The sequence below is a fragment of the Manis pentadactyla genome, chromosome 4 (assembly GCF_030020395.1).
Source record: "Manis pentadactyla isolate mManPen7 chromosome 4, mManPen7.hap1, whole genome shotgun sequence".
Taxonomy (NCBI): domain Eukaryota; kingdom Metazoa; phylum Chordata; class Mammalia; order Pholidota; family Manidae; genus Manis; species Manis pentadactyla.
In genome coordinates this window covers 166,108,099-166,128,143 of record NC_080022.1, presented here as the reverse complement: position 1 = coordinate 166,128,143, position 20,045 = coordinate 166,108,099, and the positions used below count along the sequence as shown (strand labels likewise).

The 20,045-nt window shown below is 39.5% G+C and overlaps 1 protein-coding gene across 2 annotated transcripts in view; it reads right to left on the bottom strand.

Annotated features, from left to right (window-relative positions):
• Positions 1-1,037: 1,037 nt before the first annotated feature.
• ZNF652 (zinc finger protein 652) overlaps positions 1,038-20,045 on the bottom strand; it is a 59,778-nt gene continuing 40,770 nt past the window's right edge. For both annotated transcript variants that reach the window (XM_036879585.2, XM_036879584.2), the window contains 4 exons: positions 18,719-18,866; positions 18,244-18,359; positions 17,653-17,797; positions 1,038-10,170 (listed from right to left, as the gene is read on the bottom strand). In XM_036879585.2, the coding sequence (XP_036735480.1) occupies positions 9,659-10,170; positions 17,653-17,797; positions 18,244-18,359; positions 18,719-18,866 (921 nt within the window). In that variant the 3' untranslated portion in view covers positions 1,038-9,658. The remainder of the gene's footprint in view (positions 10,171-17,652; positions 17,798-18,243; positions 18,360-18,718; positions 18,867-20,045) is intronic.

The following is a 20,045-nucleotide window of genomic DNA, read 5'->3' as shown; positions in this document are numbered from 1 at the left end:
AATAAGCTCATAGACAAGTATATCGGATGGTCAAGTAATGGGAACATACATTTCTTACTATGGGTCACCACCAAAGTTTGAAAGCCACTGATTGGGGTGGGGGAGTAGGTTTTTGTATACATGGAAAAGTGTGTTAGCATCAGTATCTAGTCAGAGTTACAAAATGACAGAAAATAAGCATGGTAATTCTATGATTTGAGCAGTTCCATTTTAAGAGGTTTTAAACAAAGGGAACCTTGACCAGTACGACTGCCTTTCTATATGCTTAACTCCCTCGTCGGAATCCTTGTGGAACAAAACAGAGGCCCCTGAGCTAAAAACGCTGTGACAGAGAACGCTCACCTTCCAGTTGGCTACAGCAGTAGCTCTGAAGGCAAGCCTCACAAGGGATCTCAGCACCTGACATTACATTCATTGATTATTTGGTTATTGTTGAGTTTCCTCCACTGGAACACATGGTCCATGAGAGCAGGAACTGTCTCGTTCACTGATGCATCGCCAGTGCTAGACCAGTGCCCAGCACGTATTAGGCACTCAATAAACACCTGTGGCATAAACAGTGACTGAACTGGGTGGGGGGGGTTCATCCCAGGGGCCCTGTATTATGATCGCCACTTTTCACTGAATGTGCTTTGTAAGCTGGTTCCATCTATGTTTATTCTTCAGACTGGTTCAGAAGCCAATCATGCTCCTTTTTTTCAAATACTGTTTTCTAGGGTATGTTCAGATTATTGCTCAGCAGGACAGAGTAGTGTCACGGAAACTAATCAGCACCGAGCCAGGCAGCACGGATGAGAGAGAACTAATCACTCTAACTTCGGCCAGCAGCCTTGAAAACATGTTATCCTTCATAGAGTGGGCAGGGTTTGTGGGCTGGGCAACCTGGTACCAGGACCAGGGACAACAGAAAACAAGCAGCATATTGGGGTTGCTCATTTTACAGAAAAAAGACAATTCATTGAGCAAGGAGCCCCCGAAATGTTGTCAACTGAGCGTAAGGAAGAAGTGAAGTGAAGAAAGACACACACAGATATGGCTACTTTTGCTGTTTTACTTTGAACATTAGCATTCAGTGGGTTACCGTACACATCCAAAGGCCCAGCATCTTGGAAATATCATGAAGTGGCACACCTTGTACCAGAGTCTCAAGAATAAAATAGATGATGCTACATCAAGTGGTTAAAAATACACAAAAGAGTAGTTTTAACAGTCTATAAATTTTTTATACTTAAAATCATGATTGAGTTGAAATAAAAAGTGCATTTCAATTGCTAAAAAAATAATATTGGTATAGTTCACACAAGGGGAAATCAGTACATGGAGAGATCTGACCGGCGATGGGAAAAGATGACCCAGGGAAGTGAGGCCCGTCTGGAGACTCAGGAGGGAGCTTGGCGCGACCTCTTGTGGTCCTGGGGTCCAGGCAGCTCTCCTCTCCCCAGTGCCTTTCCCATCATAAAAGATCCTGTCCCATCTGTGTCACCTCCCCAACTGAAAGACTCTTCTCTCAACTTCTTTGCAGCATGAGAGGCACCTGCCCTAGGCGAGTTCAACTTGACCTTCAATTGCGTCTTTGCAGAGGTAGGAGAGGGATGGCGCCCCCTTCTGGACTGGACACAAGTACCCCAGCCACATGGCCTTAATTGTTACGGCCTAGCAGGCAGAGCAGGGACCAAGCAGCTTCTGTTTTGTCAAACTCCTTTGGACAAATGTTCAACATTCAACAACAAGCTTTGTAAACCTAACGCTAAACAATTCCTGGCAAGCAAACTGGATTTTCCTTTCTTTAAGAAATGAGGAAAAGTGCAAGTGATTTCAGTACTGTTGGGGAAAACAAAAATAAAAACAAAGTTACACCAGGCCACCTGTTACCTAAACCAATCACAGCTTCAGTTTCGTTTTTGGTCAAGTGTTGGAGTTACAAGTGGACACGTCTATCTAGCTGTATTACTTAGGGTCAGATTTGGCTGGGGAAAAGGAGCCAGGCACACAGCTGTTAAGAAGGCCATTCCAGGTGCAAATGCCTCCTGGCTCTACGGGGTAAATGGTTCTGGTCTGGCGTTTCCCCTTAGCTGATTACTGACCTGCTTATTGTGCAGAAGACGCTGTGATGAGCACAAAAACTCGTGGCCAGAGCTGATGAGTATTAGGAGCCCTAAGAGAAACTGACAGAGGGAACACAGACTGAATTCTGACCTGGAGGAGTGGCTGTTGCAGGGCACCTCCCATGGGTCAGCCCGCAGGGTCTGGGCCTGAGGACTTGCTCTCTGGTGTAACTGACATCTGGAACAGAGCAGGGGAGAAGCACTTCCTCATTCACGCTCAAGTTACCCCTGCTGCCTGTCTTTCTCAGAGATGCGAAGGTCTTGCGCTGGTGGTGGGTACTAGAAAAAAGAAGTAAGGAGGGTCGCCTTCCTGCTCTGCATTTAGCACACAATGGGTCCTCCGTGGGAAGGTCCTAGCTTTCAATCCCAGGGCACTATTATTTAAAAAGGCTAATTAAGATGCGTGACCCACAAGGGCCTCTGAACCCACACATTAATCTTTGTTTGCATCATGAAGGCAAGACAACTACTGGACTTGGTAATGAAGGAAAACGTCTTAAAAACTAAGATCTATTATAAATAAGCATTGAGCCAAGAGAGGATATTCTGTAAGAGACTTAAAAGCCAGGATCCTTCATTAGAAGGTTGAGAATAAAGACGCTAAATTACTTTGTTGCCCCCTTGTGGACAAAGCCAGTACTGCTGATGGAATAGACTCATACAGCCCATGCCAAGAAATGAACAAAATGCATACTCAGACTTAGGGAAGATTGAGAATTCATCCGATTTTCAGAGGTTGCATAAATATCCTTCAGGATACAACTTTAGAAGTAACACCAAAACTATGTCACACAATTTCTTTTTTACTTTTGAAAAAAACCTAATGAGTTGAATAATCAAGCATGGAAAAGATACTTCTAGGAGAGTTGGACATTCTAAGAGAATAAATATCTCCCACCAACTTGTCAAATGTGATTAAACAGAGCCTCAAGACCTTTGCAGAATGTGAGGTGGCATCTCTGTCCTGATTAAAGGAACCGTTTTCATCTGTAAAAGGCAGGGGTGGCAGGAAGCTGTATTCATTCAGAGGAGTCGGATGTTCAGAAGCAACCTGGTTCTTTGGCACATAGAGAGACAGGCTCTTTGCTTGACCAACACCAACAATGCAAGTATCAGGGTATCAGGTTTCCTTATGAAGTTAAGCAAAATTCAGCTTGTACCCCTTCTTGCCTCATCCCCATACGCATGGCCCCCAGATCGTTTTCAAGTAATCTGTAACATCCCTGGTCTCACCAGAGAAGCTCAACAGAGTGAGAAAGGAACCTGGAACTAGAAAGTGGAGGGGACACTTCCCAGAGGAAAGGGCCCTTCGATACTTGCACCAAACATTTCCTATCAAAGAAGACACGAAACAAGCCATTAATAGCCTGCGTCAGGGATGTGGCTCCTCTGAGTGCGAACACCACTGTACTGCCTGTGAGTCCAAAGAGAAAAGCCACAGACTTCAAAGTGGTTACCCTAGATGGCCAGATACTACCTAAAAGAAGCAAACTTATAGGTCAATAATGGGGACTATCAAGGCAAATTGAAGTCAAAACTATTTAAAACAACAAGAAAATCTTGTTACTTATTTCTGGAGAAATCTACCTTTTACATTTTGTCAACTAGTCTTCCAATTACCAATAGCCAATGAAGCTTTCAAAGATCATGACTTTATTCATTATCGAACATAACCAATTCTCACAATTTCACAGTCCCATCAGAACATACTGTTGCCAGACAAAAAGGGCTAAGAATTTACTAACAGCTGCCTTCTTAGACTTCCACTTCATGTTAGTCTTGAAAACCTGAGTATTAGTATTATTAACTTTAAGGAAAGAGGCGTGACATTTTAACTCAGAAGGGAAAGATTTTCACTAAGGCCAAAATACTCAATAGCTTCCATTCACTTTTAAGACAAAACACAATCCAATTTCCACATTTTAAAGAGTTCCATGTGTTTTCAGTTTTGGAGAATGGAAAGGGAGCAAGAGACCTGTACGCAGCACACACTTCGGTTCTCACCATGAAAGATCAGCCAATTGCAAACATGATTTTTCCATAAGGTGCTCATATCACATGGAGAACACACTGCAACCCTTTGTTTTTACATCCTTCATATATTACGTATCAATCATATTAAAAAAATAATTAGATGTGAGCAAGTAAAAAAGAAAGTACCTGGAAGTTTTTGAGGGATGGACAGGAGGATGATAGATGCAGACTGAAACTCAATAAAGGACTTTTGATAACCAGATCGCGATTTTAAATTCCTTTGAATAAAATAAAATTATGCCTTCAAGCTTGCAAAATGTTCTGGAAGAGACAGGGCTTATAGGAATAGGGCATAGCAACGGCAGCATTCAGGATCCCTTAATCAGAAAGGACAGCTATTCAGGAATACTAATATGACAAAAAGATGTTCAAAAGAGAGATACAATGACCTTTAACTTTAAAGGAACATCTAGTTTCTGGTGAAAGAAAACAAAATGAAGAGCAAGATAAGGATAACATCTTTCACCATTAGAGATGTAATATGTAAAGAAATAGAAGATAAATGAAAGTTTTAAATGTAATCTAAAAATGACACAGGGGAACAAATCTGTTCAAAATTCTTGTCCAAGGTTTACTAGTTTGTAGAGCCAAAGCAATTGGACTGAGGGTGTATCCCAATACTCATGGAAAATGAAATAATCAGAGGTAGGATTTAGAGACTAGGAAAAGAATGTTCCAGGATGCTGGTTTTTGAAGGCACTCAAGAACAGAGTGAGAGAGACGGAAGCTATAGAGAGATAACAAAGGATGAGAGGTGCATACTCACATATCTGTCATTAAGAAAATAAAAACTCCAGGAATATTGTGACAATACAAGTATTATCTAGTAATACACAGAGTAACAAGGTAGAAATCCACTTAATAAGTAGTTTCTTACAATATAGCTTCTACTTATGGAATAAGAAAAGAGTTTGTTTTCTCGATATGCAACTCTGCAAAATAGTTTTGACTTAAATGCGGAATTTGATAAATGGTATATTATCTGGTTCTTCAGACAAATTTACTGAAGCTAAAGCTCCAAAAAGCGGGGACAAAGTGTTTGATTTTCCGTTGAATCTTGCAAAACCTATCCTCTAAGACAAAAAGATCTGATCATAAAGTCTATAAAAAGTCTATAGAGTATAAAAGTATAGAACTATGAAAGTGGATACATTGATGGCAACTTTTATGGCTTCCATAGAAAGTGTACAGAGGATTTCTGGTTTGCTTTATCGAGGTAGTGTCCAGGGTTGGAAGGTCATCGTTGCTTATTCTAACTGCTACAGATGACAGAAGCAGGTTAGATAGGACGTTGTTATTGCATAATAATGCCACTATCTCTAGTGACTAATGACCTTTCATTCCTGAAAATATGATCTTTTGGGAAATTTCCTATTTTGCTTTAGCTAGGTAAAGGAAAATGAAAACCCAATCTTTACTTGCTCAATTTTATAGTCTTAAGAATTCCAAGTGAGCTAATTTTTGTCATGGTACATAGCTGATAAAATTCTTAAATGTAACTTACCCCCCGTTTTTATGTAATACTTCCTATACAGTCTAGAACAGCACCAAAATGTTAACCATGTGGATCAGCAATGTAATAAAAGTTGTCTCGTTTCTATACAGTAGCTCAAACAGAAGGATTCCTTTAACTGTAGTTTTCTTTTTTTTTTTTTTTTACAATAAAACCCCACTTACCATTCCATGTTTCACTAACCAAAATCTGCAAGATGGGGGTAAATATATATACATATGCAATGGATTTCTATTTCTGCTTGATCTTCTCAAAATTTAAAACTTCCAGTGAAATCAAAATTAAGCTAAACATACATATCCATTTAACAAACATAAAAACTGAAAACAATTTTGAGAAGTAGAAAATTCAAAGTTGACAAGCGTCTCTTCAGGGTATTTTGCCTTCAGTTAATACAATAGGGAAAAATTGAATGATAGGGAGCATTCTAACCACTGTGAAGAGGTATTCCAACAAACGTGGTTTTTAAAAAGATGGTACAACGACTGTAGTGTCCATGCTCAGTCATTAATTTAGAACAGCTCACGCAAATGGTAGATGGTAAAACTATACATGATTTGCAAGTTTCTTTGAACGATGGTAAAGTTTCATGTGGAGATCTCCCTGCTCGCTATGAGTAAGAATCAAATCACCAGTATAGATGCGGAAATGAAGCCTGTGCCTTTAAACTGGTCATCTTGTTTTCTTCATTCAAATTTAAAAATATCTAACTCAGTATGAGCCTACCTGACTCAATCTGAAAAAGCAGCAAGCAGCCTTCCAAGGCTAAGGAAGGGTTTACATTTGAATGATAAATCTGTAAGAATAGAAAACTGCAAAACAGGGGGAAAAAAAAAAGCAAAGCAATGTCAACTCAACAAAGTCCTTAGGAATTTCCTCAAGGAAGTCTCAACTTGAGCAATGGTACAAGCCATCAAAGACAGTAAAATTAATGAGAAACAGCCTAGACTTGATATCAACATAATGCTGAAATGTGGCCTTTGTTGCCTTTAAAAGACTTAAGTACAGATCAACCTGGGCTGAGAACTCAAACTCCTCCATAGTTCTTTCTCTCATGAACAGATAACAAGTAGGTAATACGTTTTTAAAAAGTCACAGGGCGCTATACTGTATGTGGGGAAACATACCACATAGAGCAACATTTATCTTAGTAAAGGACCCCAGTCAAATTTTCAACCCTGAGTTTGACTCTTAAGCATGTTAAACCTGATTCAAATGTATGTTTAAGGCTTAATCCTGCAGTTCTTATATTCAGAAGCATTCATGTTGAGTATTCTTAATGTATTTCATTATTAATAGGTAATATGATGCTGATGAGGAGTCACTGTGTTTCTGAGCATTTCTCCTGAAGACCTCAAGTCCCAAGTCAGGAAAGGTACACTTAACTAGGAAGAAAAAATGGGAAGTTTCCAGATTGTTTCACAATACATTTCACTAAGAACTGTACAGTGTGATGATGCCGAGGTTAAAAAAAAAAAAAAAAAGTTTTTTTTTTTGCTTCTGTTAAGGGTGGTGGTGATTATTTGCTTAATACTGGTTTTTCTATGTAGCAGATATTTTCTTATGGCTATATTCACTTGAATGAAAAAAATAAAAGATGACTACCTGAAGTTTCCAGTGTATAATTATAGTACACCTCACAAAGTGGTTGATTCAATGGTCTCAAGTCTAGAATTCTGTACATCTAGAATTGCTGCCCAATACTGTACATTTATTTAGAACAAAATATGGTACTTAATTAACTAAGCTGCAGTTTACATCTCTTAAGAAAGCCATTCTAATATTACAGGGTTGGCCATGAAGTAATGACATGTCTACATAAAGATGGGGACCCACAAACTTGTCATGGGATGCAAAGGAGACTAGGAATAAGGGGAGCCAGCCACTGAAGACGTCATAAACAAGGAATGAACTTTCCTGATTACTTCGGGTACCTGGGTGATGAAAGAATGTATACAAGTATTTAAAATAACAAATTACATCCAAAAACAGGAAGAAAAGTATGTTGTGAGATACTTTTCTGCCTCATTACAAAATTTTCCTATGTTCATTACAGAAGACAAAAGGTGATAATCAGAAAGACAAACACTGGAAATATTAAACCAAAAATCTAAAAGAGAATGTAGTATTTTAAAAATAGGGATTTAACCTCAATTGAAAGTTCATTTTTTCCTACCACAGAACTCATCAGCCAGAAAAGTGCTTGAAGTATATCTGCACATTTAATATTAAAAATAAAAAATAAATAAAAGCCAGGTTTTGATTCAGGCAATGATTTACAAGCCCGAAAAAAGAAAAATGAAGAAATTTCAAGATAAAAAAAATAGAGGGAGAGAGAAAGAAAGGAGACCTAGCTTTGGAACTCAGTTCTCTACAACAAAAAAAATACAAAAGTTTTCGCATATTGAGTCTGGATAAATTTGAGCAGTTAAATATAACCAGTATGTAAGCCCTTCTGTTCAGTCTTTCCCATAATAAGCTCCCGATTGATGGTGTTCTTTCAAAGTTCCCCAAACTTGAAAAAGTAACCTGCCTCAAGGTATTAAAGATGCTGCTCTCCTCATCATCTAGGAATGCTGCTATCACATGATTATTTGCAGAGGAGAGGGCAGGAAACACAGGTGTTTTCTTGCCCTCACTACAACTGAAACTGTGTTAGAATAGCTCAAAGTTGTGGATATAATCCATTGCTATAACAGACATTTTATAAAACTCATTATCAATTTGTGTTCTCATCAAAACCTCTCAGCCGCTGTCAGACCAGCAACATCATGCTTGTGATTTTAGTGTACTATTTTATATTTTCATAACCATTCTAGAAAAATAAAGCAACCTCAAAACTAGCAGTGTATTATTATGAGACTTCAATTTGTCAGAGCATAAAGGTGGAACACGGACGCGGTTCTGAAGAGGTGAAAACCAGACGTGGCTGAGATGAAACGATCTCTACTACTTCCTCTTTGTGAGGGTCAAGAGCTTCACTCAGATTCCAGAACAGGAAAGTTTTAGGTGACTGCCCTGGAAAAGGCCGTCCCTCTGCAAACCATCCATTTAATGCATCATCTGAACCACATGGAACAGGGAGGACAGGCGCGTGTCTGGAACCTGACAGACACTCAAGTGTTCAGCAGAGATTTAAAAACCACCAAGGACTTATACCAGGTTCTGAAAGTAAAACCTCATTTTTTTGCAGTAACCTGGTTTGGAGACCCTCTCAGATACATCTAGTCTCTGAAGCACCTTTGAGTTGTACGGATGTATGAGTAACTTTGAACTATAGAAGTTATATGCATCTTTAAGAATCACATTTTGATGATTATAAAATTTTTTTCTATTTTACAACATAGGCCCAGCTACACTGAAAAAATTACACCGCTTATTGAAATACATTTCATTTTAGAAACAGACTACTAAAGAAGTCTATACAAAAACTCTAAAATAATTTCTGTAGTAAAATAAAGAGTGCGTTAGGAGAGCTACACAAAGAAGAAAATGTCTGTCTTTATAATGCTTGATAAACTGTGAAACGTGGCTGGCCCAACTCTGGAGCCAGCACCAAAAGCTGAAAAGAATTCATTACGATACACAGTGATACAATTAATGCTCTGGATTAATCTCACAGCCTTCCCGATTAGTACAAAGGAAACCAGGCCTGTCCCCTCTTTGAGGAGAAGTCCAGGCTATAAAAGCAAGCATACCTCATCAGCTGATATGAAATTATAAAATTCCACGAGTCTGAATATTTGAAATTTATAAAAGTCACCAGAAAATGCAAGCAAAGTGGGCTTTAGTTGGGTGGTTCCCCTGGTTTAGGTGACAGTTTCCTCCGTGAGCTCAAGGTGGTCATCTTCTCCACCCCCTTGGGTGTGCTGATTCACCAAGACGAGGACAAAGCTCTTGGTGGATGCTGAGGAGAGTCTGGCAGCTATAGAAATGCTCCCAGCTCCCTCTCTGCAAACTCACATGGGGCCGCAGAGCACGGAGAACACTCTGAAGGGGATGGATGTTAATGGTGCTGTGCTGAACTGTTCTTCTCTGCCAGGTGCCGCAGGAAGTTGTCCTCTCCCTGGCCTCTGTGATTTAAAGGCTCGCTCTTAAAGAGAGCTGGGGGCGGGGGGAGGTGTGGGACTGGGGGGATAGGGAGGTGGTGCGGGTGGTGAGGGTGCGGGTGGAGGTGCAGGTGTGAGAAAGGGTGGGGGATGGGCCGCGGGGGAAGGGCACTCACAGGATTCATACTGATGGGCGGGGTTGGGGTTGTGGGTGTGTTCACCACAGAAGGAACTGGGGTGGCAGGGGCAGTTGTAAGTGGGATCTGGACAGCAGGCGGCACATTCACAGGGCTGGTCACCCGAAAGCACTTCTCCTTGTGGGCCTTCAGCATGTTGGAGAAGCGGAACCGCTGGCCACACACATCACATGGATAGGGCTTCTCGCCTGTGTGAGTTCTGCGGTGCCTCTTCATGTTGGGGCGGCTGGTGAAGCTTTTGCCACAGATTTCACAGATAAAGGGTTTCTCTCCTAAGATGAACACAGACACAAAAAAATGATTAACATCCTAGGCAGCAATTAGGTACTCATGCTAGTATTTATACTAAAAAAGTAGATCACCACTCCTCTCCAGCAAGGCATGCCATATTCTAAGGGTCACAGAAGTGTCCCCAAGTTGTGACCTAACAAATGAATAGCTACAAGCAAAGCTGACACACAACCTACGGCATCCACGGCAGTCGTCCTTCACATCCGACATACAGAACTGTTCACACGGCTTTCCTGGGCTCCAAGGAACTAAGACCACAGATGAATCTCTGTCTCTCAATTAAGGCAAGTTAATCTGTAAGTGATTTCTGACGTTCCAATCAGAAGTATGACTTTGCCGCAAATGTCCTGTGGAGCAAATAAGTCTGTTCATGCCTACTTGTACATAATCCTTAGCACGTGGCTTACTTTTTGGTACGGGACTTGGAAAACACTGGGCTGATCCAGCCTGCAGCACCAACTTCACACTGCAGTGTCTCAACGGGCGTGCTACTGGCATTTCCACAGGCAATTCTTCATTATGTAGGACTACATGGCACAAGTGAAGAACACTCCGCATTCAGGTGCCAGCATACTAAGTGCCCCCAAGACATTTTGACAATCAAAAACATCCCCACACAATTTCCATATGTCTATAGGTGTGGGAAGGATTGAAAGGGGGCTGCTGTTCCAGATGGAGAACTACGAGGCCAATGAGTCAAAAAGGAAACAATTCCACAGTTCTAAGGGCACGTAGGAGGAAATTAGGTTTGGTTTCTAGGGGCTTAATTTTTAAGCTTCCTAACTTTCCTTTGGACTATTGCTTAGTTGCATCTGTGCCCTGCCTGCATCTCTGCCCAGTTTCCCAGGCTACAGGGGGGAAAACAAGACGATTCATGAACATTTATATGTCCATTAATCACTTCATACGGAGGGCGGTGATGCGGTCCGGAATACCTGTGTACATGCATTTCAGGGACTTTATGCCTGCATTTACCAATTCCTTCAGTGAGCGCAGCTTGTGTTTTTAACTCTTGCTGTGACAGTTTGCTCTCACTCAGTTACTGCCCCCTCAGTTTCCGCTAGGTGTCCTTGTTCTGCTCTGTATCAGTAACAGCTCTGATCTGTTGAGTCTTACTGTGTGCCTGGCACCACTCCAGTCACTTTATATCTATGAACCTTCGGTGAGCCTCAGCAACAGACTGTATGAGGCAGGTATGGAATTATCCCTTTTTTACTAATATATAAATTAAGAAAGTTGCCCAAGTGTCTGAGCTAGGATTTAGAACTGCAGCTGGGTTCAGGAGTTTCTGTGCTTTGACAAATGACCTAGAGCACTTTAACACCTCAGTGCTTTGAGCATTCCTGCGAACTGAAGGAAGGTCATTTTCTTACTGCTTTCCTTCACTCTGGGACCCCTTCTTAAACTAGGAGCAAACACCTCTTTACCTATAATGTCTCTCTCTCCTTTGAAAACTGACATCTCCTGTTGTGTCTTTCCATGGAAGCCAGAATTTTAACAGTCAGGAGGGATCAGTTTTCTCAAAAATTCCCAGTACCCTTTTCTGACATTCATATTTCTCTCATTTTTCAGCTTTTCATTATTCAGTCACTGCCGCCTCCGGGCTCTTCACGGTGATTCATATCCACCTTTTTAGGTAAGTTCTGAGCCCAGCTTGTTTTCCTTCTTTTTAATCCATTTCCTCCCAATTATCTTAAAAGCTTCAAATTCTATGTTAAATGGAGTTGATTAAGTCAATTATGGCATACCCATCTGATGGAAAGTGCCATTAAAAACAATATTATAAAAGTATAGAAATGTAATTATTAACATATGAAAATCTATTCTCCATTGTCTATAGAGTATCAAGTTATGAAAATGTACTCATGGTATTATCCACTTTTGATGAAAAAATATATATAGAAAAAATATGGAAAGAAATACAAATGTTACCAGTGACTATTCTATGTAATGGGACTGTGAATGATGCTTTATTTTTTATGCTTTTATGTACTAAGCTTTTCTAAAATAAGCATGATATACTTGTACAATAAAATGTTTTAAAAGCACACCTGTTTGATAACCTATCAAACCCCTAGACGCTTCCTCCTTCACTCTCAACAGCCACTGGGAGGCAGAGCCAAAGGACTTTGTCTTTGAATTATTAGTCTAATATGAGCAAACACCCTCCCCTTGACTCAGTAATCACTCCTTACGTCATTAGACACTGTCTTTGCAAACAGCATGTATGCACGGAAAGCTTCTTCAATGTATGGACACTTAACTTCCTGTTGTATGTTCAACCTTGGATCTAATCCCGGATCTCTCTAATCATCTCTCATTTGCAGTCTTCTAGGCTACACAGATTTGCCATACAAAGACCCACAACTATTAGAACTGGCCTGTGACAAACCCATGGATTTGAAATAAAAAATTTTATTGCTTAATAACCTTTTATTCATTTCTTGATGTCTTACCAAATTTTCCACATGTGCTGTTCCAGACTTAAACCCACAATCCGACCTCTCTCTAACTCTCATTACTCATCAGGTTCTATCTCCTAATTGTGCTAATGACTGATATTAAGATTTCTCTGAAAACTCAAGGTAAGATTATGATGAGGCTGAAACAGGGGAAAATCAAAATGTAACATTTGAAATCAACCACCTGTACCACGTAGTGCCTTAAGAAAGAGCTGCTTAAAGGGATGACTGGAAGATACACTAACAGCTAAGTCCATCAAGGTAACTAGGAAAGGTTGTATCTCAATACATCTAAAGATGACCTGTTACATATAGATAAAGCTAACTTGAGTGTAAGGAACAGTATTGTAAGGAGTCTGAAGAAAGAACATTATAAATGATGACAAATAATCTTCATGAAAGATAGAAAAGAGTAAGAATTTGGCTAGTTGTCTTCTGCACTGTTCAAAAGAAAAAGTGATCTAGCCAATAAATACAAGCATTCCAGCCTGCTTAATATGAACATCCTTGAGCAGCATCAGTAATCCATGTTATTTATGTATCTAGCTTAAATCTCTCTCTTGAGCTTTAAATATATTTTGCAAATTTCCTACTGGATATTTCTGTTGAATGTCCCATAAATATCTCAAAATTAACAAGTACAAAATTAAATTCATTATCCTACCTAGCAAATCTGCTCCTCCCTCTGCTATCCTCTCTTGACAAATTGCGTACAAGCCCCAAATCTGGGACTAACCCTTGATTCTTCCCTCCCACACCACTGATGTCCAATCAATCACCAGGTTAATTCAACTCTTACCCTGTCAATCACTTAAATTTCCTCCTCTGCTACATGTGTGTACATTTCATCACACTCATTTGCCTGCACACCACAATATCCACTGGACTGGTTCACCATTTCTATTCTTGCTCCCCACCCTCCAATCCATTCTCCACACCCCATACCTAGCCTCAGTGCACTTTCAGATGTCACATTCTGCTTAAAACCTTTCTAGAACTTTCCACTGTCCTCAGAATAAAGTCCAAACTTTTTTACATGGTTTATGGGGTTTTCTGTGACTTGGTACCTGCTTATTGCTCTCCAGTGTCATGTCTTACCATACTCTCTGCCTGCCACCCCTACCCCTATCCATCAAACTCTAACCAACTTTATTTAGTTCCCTGTACCTACTGTGCTCTCATCAAACCGTTGTTAGGCCTTACTTGTCTATCAGCTCAACCTGACTGACTATAAGCTCTGTGAATTCAGGGACTACTTCAGTCTTCGCTACATTAGTTCCATTTAGTAGACTCTTAACTAATATTTATGAATAAATATTTGTTAATGCTAAGACATGCATCTTCCCCCATATTAACATCTCTGAACTTAACACAGACCTTACCATCAATGGCATGTTATTGTTAAGTCTACAGTATTTTCCTAGAGGTATATAAATTTTGTCTTACAACTGGTGGCTTCTTGGATTCAGTGAAGTATGGTACTCACCATTAAGATCAGTTACCTTCCTTTGCTGTAATTCCCTGTCCCTGACAATTTTCTGATTACAAGTTAGCTTCTAATACAGATTTTTCTTTAGGCAGAGAATATGCCAACCAAAGAAACGAGTACTGAACCACTTGCCATTCAGCCTTTTCAGTGTAAGTTAATAAATTAGCCATTTTATTTACATATCATTAAGGCTATTTAACATGTATCAGTCCCTCTGATCCTGATCTGCTTGAGCACATCAACAAATCCTGGAAGCTGAGAACCAGACTCTGGGACGGCACCTTTTTGCCTCATGATGTCCTGTGTATCCCTCCGTTTTATTACTTGCCACACTGAATTTATATCAGAATCACTAAATGTGTGGTTCTTGAATCAGATTGTCTTGGACAAGTTATTTAATCTCTGAGCCTCAGTTTCCTCATCTGAAAAAGTGGAAGATAATAATAATAGGTTATTGTGGTAAGTTGAAAATACAAGAAAAGTGCTTGGAGCAGTATCTGACACATAGTGGATATTCAATGCATTTTAGTGTTGCCCTCATTTTTGCTATTACTACCATCACTACGATTAGACCATAAGCTCCTCGAGGGCAAAAAGCAGGTCTTAATTCATCTTTGTGTCCCTACGGACTTATTAGCACTTTGCCTGGTAGAGGATTATTCTGTGTTGAACTCACCCCATAACCACACCATCCTAGGAAACCCTGCCTGAGGGCTGGTCAGCTTCCCTAGAAAAGATGTGCCTCACTTCTCTTTAACTGCAAAGAAACAGCCCAATCAATGTCGGTTCTTGCAGTGGCCTCAGTCCCCACCAAAACATACACCAACTGTGGCTGCATCCACTTTTGAAGAGCCATCCCTTTGCTTCTTTAAAGCTAACTCTTCTCTTCAATCTTCTCAGATGCTACTGTCACCCTTATTTAATGCCAAGGAACCAGAGGCCTACAGAGGTTACATGATTCACTCAAAGTCTCACTGCTGTTGAGTGGCAGTCAGGTTTGTCCATCCAGCTGTCTTCCCAATTCGAGTATTACCCACAATATTAAAAGACAGATGACAAACCAGCAGAAAGTATCTTAATACTGGTGTTAAATGAAGTGCAGCGTATGTAAGTATACATTGCGAGCTACTATAAACAAGAAGTCAAGCACAGCAATCGGAAGATGAACACAGAAAAGGCACGAGCAGTTCAGAAAACACAGTGATACCCAAGAGGCACATGAAAAATGTTCACTCGCACTTAGCAATTAAGTACAAATTAACACAATAAGAGACCATTTTTCACCTATCAAATCAGCAAGGGTTTTATTTAACATTGGAAAGGGCTGGGGAAATGGGTATTTTCATGAACAGCTGGCAAGAGGGTATGTGGATGGCTACTCTGCAATATATATCACCATGTTTTAAAAATGCATGCATCTCTTTGCCCTGGTAATTCCATTTCCAGGAATTTATCCTGAGCAAATAATCAAGGATGTGTTAGTTACAGACTTATTTATCATAGTATTATTTATAACAGTAGAAAAACTGGAAACAGAAATCATCTAAATGACCAATAGAGAACTGGCTAAACAAAATGGAGGTAACATCCTTCACATTACAAGACTGTTGTAAAGGTTAGATTGATTAAATGAGATAATGTGTGTAAAGCACTTATGATGATGCCTGGCATATATGCACATAATAAATAATAGCTATTATTAAAGCAAATTTACAAGAAGGAATATTATACAACTGTTAAAATGAGACTGCTGTTAGTGACATAATATAGTAAAATAAAAAGCAAGTTACAATAGAGTATAAAGACCCAATTTTTGTTTTATTACTATACACAGAACACATAAGCACTTATGCATAGTATCTATCTACATGTGTATTCAGAAACTAAAGAATTTTTTAAACTGTATGTCAAAATGTTAACATTAACGATCTCATAAGTGATAAGATTACAGGTCATTTTTATTTAGTTTTTCATTTTCATATTTTCTAATCTACTTTAACAAGTATATGCCACTCTTTTACTAAGAAGGATAAAAATTTAAGCAAATTTAGGTGGCTGTATTCTTTTAGAAGAAGTAGGAAATGTTGAACTTGCCTATTTGGTCAAAGAAAATATAAAACTTTATTCAACAAATACATTACTCAGAAAACATACACTTTGGTTACATATTATGGACATTTAAAGGTCTGAAGAAAGCAAGAACGAAGGGAAAGTAAGAAAAGAGAAAGATCTGCAGGAGGAGACAGGAAGGAATGGGAGACAGACACACAGGGAGACATGCAGAGGTGAGTGTGGAGGCAGAGGCTTGAATGGCTGGAGGCTCCTTTCAATCATGTGACATTTACTAGGCACCTATATGTGAATGTGACACAGCTTCTGCCTTCAAAAAACCTTATCTTCTGACTAGTATCATTGTTTCCTGCTTTATACCAAAAACCTGAATCCTAAAAGTGACTCAGAATCGAAAAGCCAGCAAATTATAAGAGGATAATTTGTTAATACTCTGATATACCCTGCTAGCCACTTAGGCTCCAAAGTTAGCATTACCTTTTGAGGTATAATTTGTTTAATTAAACCCTTCTCATGACTCTTCATCTAACCTAATCATTAAAATCTGATGGTGCTCTGCTTGGAATGGGAAAGAAGTCCACTAGGCAGACATTTTTCTTTGGACTTCAACAGAGAAATGGGAATTAAAGAGATCCAGCCATGGGCAGAATTTCCCCACCAAGAGTAAAGCAAAAAAGAACAGCAGGCTAAGGAAGATAATCTCTTGTGGTTCTTTCTAGCTCGGCTACTCTGTACTCTAACAGAACCTGGAATCCTATGACTCGATTTTATTTAGAAACCTGAAAAATGGTTCATACTGTCCAATTTGTGTAAAGACAGGAAATCCCAGGACATCAAGTTAAGAGTGAAATACAATGATACAGCACTTGCAGGGAGAGGTATTATTTTAGCCAGGTTCCAGGAAGTTGGATAATCAAATGCTTACAAGATTCAAATCCATGCTATGAAGCATATACACCTAAAAACACAAAGTGGCTAAAGTATTATTTAACCTCTTTGATGGATGTGTTCCTGAAAGGTTGTGAATTTTTGTACAGTAAATCCAATCCAATCAAACTTTAAGAATACTGACAGGGTATTCTATTTAAAGCAGCCAGGGTTCCACATTTGTTAAAGGTCCAGAATCCTTCCCTTGGAAAAATAACATATGCACATATACAAGTTTCACACAATTTTAGGGGATCCTGTACCCCAAGTAAAGAACCCATTATCCTGAAGGGACCTACAGTTAAAAGGCATTGACAAATAATCCTTCTTTAAATAGAGTTATGAAAGCCTAATTTTGTAGTATTATAAATCTGTATTTTTATATATCAGGTTTATTTAAAGTGGAATTTGTACTTAGAATGCAAATTTGTGGTTTAGACTTTTAGATAGAGAGTCACAAGTGATCATCAACAAGTGCTTGAGACACATCTGTACCTTTCCCAAGAAATTCTTACCAGTGTGTGTTTTCATGTGTTCATCGAAGTACTGCTTCATGTTGAAATCCTTGCCACACCACTGGCACATGAACTGTTTGTGCCCGATGTGGATGCTCATGTGGGAGCGTAGCTGGTACTTGTATTGAAACCTTTCGTCACAGTTCTGCATTGGACACAGTGGAAATTTTTGAATGCCAAGCACAGTAGCTTTACCTGAGCCCACCCTACATAGTTCCTGAGATGAGGTTTATTTTCTCATACTCAACAGAGAACCTGTGTGTCAACTATTTGGCTCTGCTATACTTCTGCAGCTGAGTTATTAAGAAAAAGGACATTTTCACATATAATTATCACTGAAGTACACCCAATCTTTCTGAATCACTGAGAAAATAAAAAGTACTCATCATGTGTTATTCCCAAGTTTAAGCTAACCTAACACTTCTCTACCTAGCAGTGAGGTAACATACAATGTTCAGAGCACATGTCTGAAGGTTCTGTGGAAATGCAGCCTTGTGCCTTGTGCAACAGCACACCTCTGCCTCACTGCCTCACCGTACACACGTACAAGAGAAGCCCCTAGGCCTGGGCCGGGCGGCTAGCATTCCTTACCTCGCATCTGAAGGGCTTCTCTCCAGAATGCTGCAAGGAGTGCACCTTGAGTGACATACTGCGTTTGAAGGATTTTCCACAGGTTTCACATGTAAATGGCATGTCTTTCGTGTGTGCTGCAACACAGAACGCATGTACACTCAAAGTAAGTCAACTGAAAAGTCCAGGCCGGCAGAGCTACATGACCTACTGTAAGGTGATCATGCCGTCTTCATTTTTGACACTCTACATTGCAAAGCTCTAATAGCAATGTTCTGAGGAGAAAACGAAATAACAATGTTGAAAGACCTGGGCGTGGAAGACCATGCCATCTGATTTGCTGATGCCTGCTGAAGGCATGCTGCATTCGGTTTCAAACAAGTCAACGCTGATGGAAGAAAGGCAGCTCCTCACACCTGCCCAATCCCAAGCACAAAACGCACCAAAGAACAGGGGAAATTACAGGTGTGAGAGAAAAGAGGCAGAAAAAACTTACCAACCATGTGTTTCCGCACATGAGCCATGGTATAGAATTTCTTCTCACAAATTTCACAGGAAAATTTCTTTTCTGCATATCCATGGACGATCTTGATATGTTCATGAAGGGACCAGAGTTTCTTGAATGATTTGTTACAGGAAACACACTGAGCAGGATAAATAGAAATAATCTTTACTTATAGGGGCTTACAGAGAGCCATACCTGCCTCTGGCAGATGAAATGGGTGTGCTTTAGATCCACGGCAGAAGGCCAGAATCCACACAAATGCTAGTCCTCCATGGAGTTGAGTTCAATACCATCACCTGCGTGTTCTATTTTCCAAGATACAGCTTTTAGAAACATGTGGAAGTATGAAAACAACAGTGAAAAGTAAGACAAAAAGAAATGGAAAAGTCCCCTAAGAGCAAAGGACCGACTGCTTTTATCAAGTTAGTATTGTACCTAGGAAAAGCTTCGTTTCTTAAATAAATGGATTACCAAGAGTGGCTGCCTCCTACAACAGGGTCACTATGCAGTTAATAGTGTTACCAGAGAATACAAAGGAATTCTAAATTAGCATAAATAAAAACAAAATAAAACATATTAATGACTACAGATCTGCAGAAGTATAACAATGTTTTTGTATCTTAGTGAATGAATCTGGAGCCTTCATAACACAAATTATTGAGATCTTATTGTATTTTCCCAAATCTAATCTACTAAACATTTCCCTCTGGCAGAATTTAATTTAACCTCTGAACTGGTGGTATCATGCTCCCTTCTCCCTCAGAGCCCAGCTATGGATCTCTTGTACATGCACCTACGGAAACACATAGAACACTGCCTAGCTCCTTATAGTACAAATCATTACTAGCCTAGAATGTCAGGCATAAAACGTATCAAAATAAAATATTCTGGTTAAAGCAAAACAGTACTAGAAAGTTCCAGGTAACCATCAGGCTCTGAGATACTTAAGGGAACAAGTCATTATTCACTGTAAATAAAGGTCTCTGAACATCACTGTCACTTCAAGAAACAAGGACTCCAAGAAGAGTTAAAAAGATAAGCCTCTGATGGGATATGGCTCGAGAAAAGAACCGACTACTCCTGTAAGTTATTTTGTGGGGCAGGATTTTAATTTTTACCTTGCCTGTTTCTAGGTTATTAGGGTTATTAGGATCTATATGTAAGAGCAAAGCAGTGTTCTGTAAGAAAGTAAAGAAAGCTCACTTATTAGAATCCACAAAACCTAAATGCAGGTTTAAATATATTATGGTGAGGAATAGTGAGGAAAGCCGCAAAAAAAAAGTATTAAATGTTTTCTTCTCTGTAACTTGAAGAAAGC